Source organism: Athene cunicularia (genome assembly GCF_003259725.1).
Source record: "Athene cunicularia isolate RWA chromosome 1 unlocalized genomic scaffold, athCun1 chr1_part1, whole genome shotgun sequence".
Classification (NCBI taxonomy): domain Eukaryota; kingdom Metazoa; phylum Chordata; class Aves; order Strigiformes; family Strigidae; genus Athene; species Athene cunicularia.
This window is the reverse complement of record NW_020799091.1, coordinates 119,631,813-119,634,799: the sequence shown is the minus strand read 5'-3', so window position 1 is coordinate 119,634,799 and position 2,987 is coordinate 119,631,813. Positions and strand designations below refer to the sequence as shown.

The following is a 2,987-nucleotide window of genomic DNA, read 5'->3' as shown; positions in this document are numbered from 1 at the left end:
CTCAGCCGGTGAGAGGGGCCGCTGCCGGGTGCCGGCCTCCCCGCTCGCCCCGAGGCTCTCTGCGGGGTCGCAGCCTCCCCTCTGGCGCCAAGGGCCGCTCTGAGGCGCTGCCGCCCGCTCCTCGTCCCCCCTGGGCCCTTCTCCTCTTATCTGACCGTGGGGCCGCTGCCCCTGTCAGTGGCCCTCCCGCGGTCGCCAGTCCTCGTCGGGACTGGGAAGGCCTCAGCCCTGGGTGCTGCCTCTGAGCCCTTGAGGGGGTCTGAAATAATGCCGGTGCTAGGGGGGCTGCTTTGGGGCTTTGCCACAGAGTGGTAGAAACCGCTTGCAGTGCATCTGTGCCGCTGCAGAGCTCAGCTTTGTCGGGAAATAGGCTCTGCGTGCTTAGCCTCTGCTGGTCGTGCTTAGCTTCTGCTGTTTTTCAAAAAAAACCACGTTTCATAGTGATACAAATACAAACCATTTTTCACTCTGATGCACTTCTACCTGTTTGTGGCCTGCATTCCTGTAAACTATCTTAAGAATTGCTTTTGAAGAAGTTTTGGAGGCAGCTTAGAAAGCCTGGAACAAGAGGTCTTGGGGCTCTGCAGCACTGCTGCACGTTTTTCTGTGTTTCTGTGACTTCTGCATCTCAGCATTTTTAAACAAAACTCTGGGCACAAGTACGTGTTGTGAATGAGCTTTCATTTTGCTCTTTTAACGAACTCCAGGCCTCAGGCACAGGGAAAATCAGCAAATAAAATTAATGGTTTCCTGGTGTTTTAAACATTGTGGGAACAAAGCTTGTTATTTTTTTTTTCCTAGTAGATGCTCGTTTGCTTGTTTTCTTTTTCCCGCAAAAGTGAACTTATGCTGAAATATAAATCTTTAGTTGCTCAGAGCTAAAAGGTACTCCACAAGTACAAGAAAGTTCTGGGCAGTTTCCTACCATGGGTATCTCTGTGGGCCTGAAAGCTAACTATAGTTACATCTGTTGAGGGTCTCGGTGAAGCTTTGTTTACTCAATCAGCCAAATATTAAAAGCCTTTCACATGAAGGAGAGGCAAAGTAAGCAGTTAATCATTTGCATAACTTCTGGAAACTGGCTGATTAGCTACTGAAGTAGTGAAATGCTGGGGCTTCAACCCCAAGCCCCAAATTAAGGTTGACATGGGTGAGTCTCTCAGCCCTTCACAAAGGGGGGGTGAGTTTACCTTTAAGCTTCCCTCCAGGGTGCGGCCAGCCTTGCAGGGAGAGCCATTAGGTAAATGAGCCCCAGGTGTCCCGCATTAAGTAAACAAAGGTCAGGTGTCCCACTTAGGGATAAAAGCTGGGACCACTTGCAGGAAGGGGCAGTGTCTGTCTGTGAGGTGGATGTACTTTGCAGAGTTCCCTGTTGGAGAGGGACCTCCTGTCTCCCTGGACCTGGGCTCCAGTCAGGCCTGGCTTTTGTAAACGTGGGCTGTGTAGAGATTCAGTCTGTGGCTTCTTTGGTCTTATGTGTTTGGCTTGTTGACTTGGTTGTCTCCTATCCTTTCTATGGGAAACTGCATTTCATCATTTATTCCACCCGTTGTTGGTCATGTGGTGTTGTTGGGGTCATTGGGATTGATGTTGGTTATGTATAATCTGACTTGTTTGTACCCCCAGCACTCACCCATGTACTGACCCTTTTGTATCAAATACAGTTTGGTTATTGGTTCATCTTTATGCTGGCTGTGTCCTTTATGCTGGGCCTGATAATTGGCAAAACAAGTAGGAAGAAGGATATTCTGTTCCTGACCAGATTTCATCTTCATTTGAATCACTTCTTCCGGTTTCCCTGACTGCTGAGGCTGTGCTGTTCACTGCCTTTTCTTTATCCTGTGGTCATCTTTGTATAACGGGAGTTTTCCAGAGAAGAGAGGTGCTTTGAAACTGGGGTACTTTTCATTATGAATATGGAGTGCTGGTTGGTTTGTTGTTTTTTTTTTAAAGGAGACAGCTCTACATAATGAGGATGAGTTTCCCTACAGCACAGGGTGCTGGGAGACTCATGGAGGGACGTCCAATGGGTGTGCACAAAACCTTGTTTGATTTCTCCTACTTGTGTCCTTTAAGGGCCTGCAAATATAAATGGTGCTTAGCCCCGGTAGAGACAGTGTTGATAACACTCGCAACTCTTGGCTAGAAACCAAATTGCAAAGAAATGATCAGGAAAGATGGTATCTGTATTGGTTTTTATAGCTTTTTCCCAGGCCAGGTGGGATTTGAGGGATAAAATCAATTCCCATATTTAGTGCTTTTGGATTACCCAGTCTTTTGGTTTGCTAGTGGCATTTTGGGGTGTGCAGGGCTCATTGGGCAATGGGTGCAACAAAAAGGGAGGCTCACAAAGCATGTAGTAAACTGGGGAGGAAGAAGCAGATCTAGGTGACTAGTAGTCTTCCTTTCTGTCACTCAGTACCTTACATTAGAATGTGTGTTGGCTACTGCCTGGGCTACCTGTTACTGGCATGTGAACTCTGATCTCTAACCTGAGTGGGGTGGTGGCGGGGTGTGATTCCCATTGGCAAGTCTAGGTTTGAGTCTTCTCCCTGTTCTAAGAGACTGTTTCCAGAGTCATAGGCCATAAAATGAGCTGGAAGTGGTTTGTGTATATGTTAATGTATGAGCAAATTAATTTTGTTAAATGCTCATTAATGAATTCAAATTTTGAAGAGTTTTTCTTGGGGGAATTCTGCTGACCTAATCTTTTTCTTTTCTGCTATTAGACTTCCGCCTGGCTCTTATTCAGCTTCATGTATCTGCTGTTAAATCAGAAAACCTTCAACGAGCCTGTGGACTGGTGAGAGAAGCATCAGCTAAAGGAGCAAAAGTTGTGGCTTTACCTGTGAGTAAAGATCATGCTACTTAGCACCTACACCTCAAATCCTTGGAAATCTCTTTCTAGTGTTAGTCACACATTATATATTCCTGTTTCTCTCTGGATAGCTTAGATGCTGTATGTATGAGGCTCCAAAATGGGGGGG

At 46.6% G+C, this 2,987-nt stretch overlaps 1 protein-coding gene across 1 annotated transcript in view; it reads left to right on the top strand.

The window, feature by feature from the left end:
- Positions 1 to 2,725: 2,725 nt before the first annotated feature.
- NIT2 (nitrilase family member 2) overlaps positions 2,726 to 2,987 on the top strand; it is a gene marked incomplete at its 5' end in the record, with an annotated part of 9,312 nt that continues 9,050 nt past the window's right edge. Inside the window, one exon of the mRNA XM_026846927.1 lies at positions 2,726 to 2,848. Coding sequence (XP_026702728.1) covers positions 2,726 to 2,848 — 123 coding nt within the window. The remainder of the gene's footprint in view (positions 2,849 to 2,987) is intronic.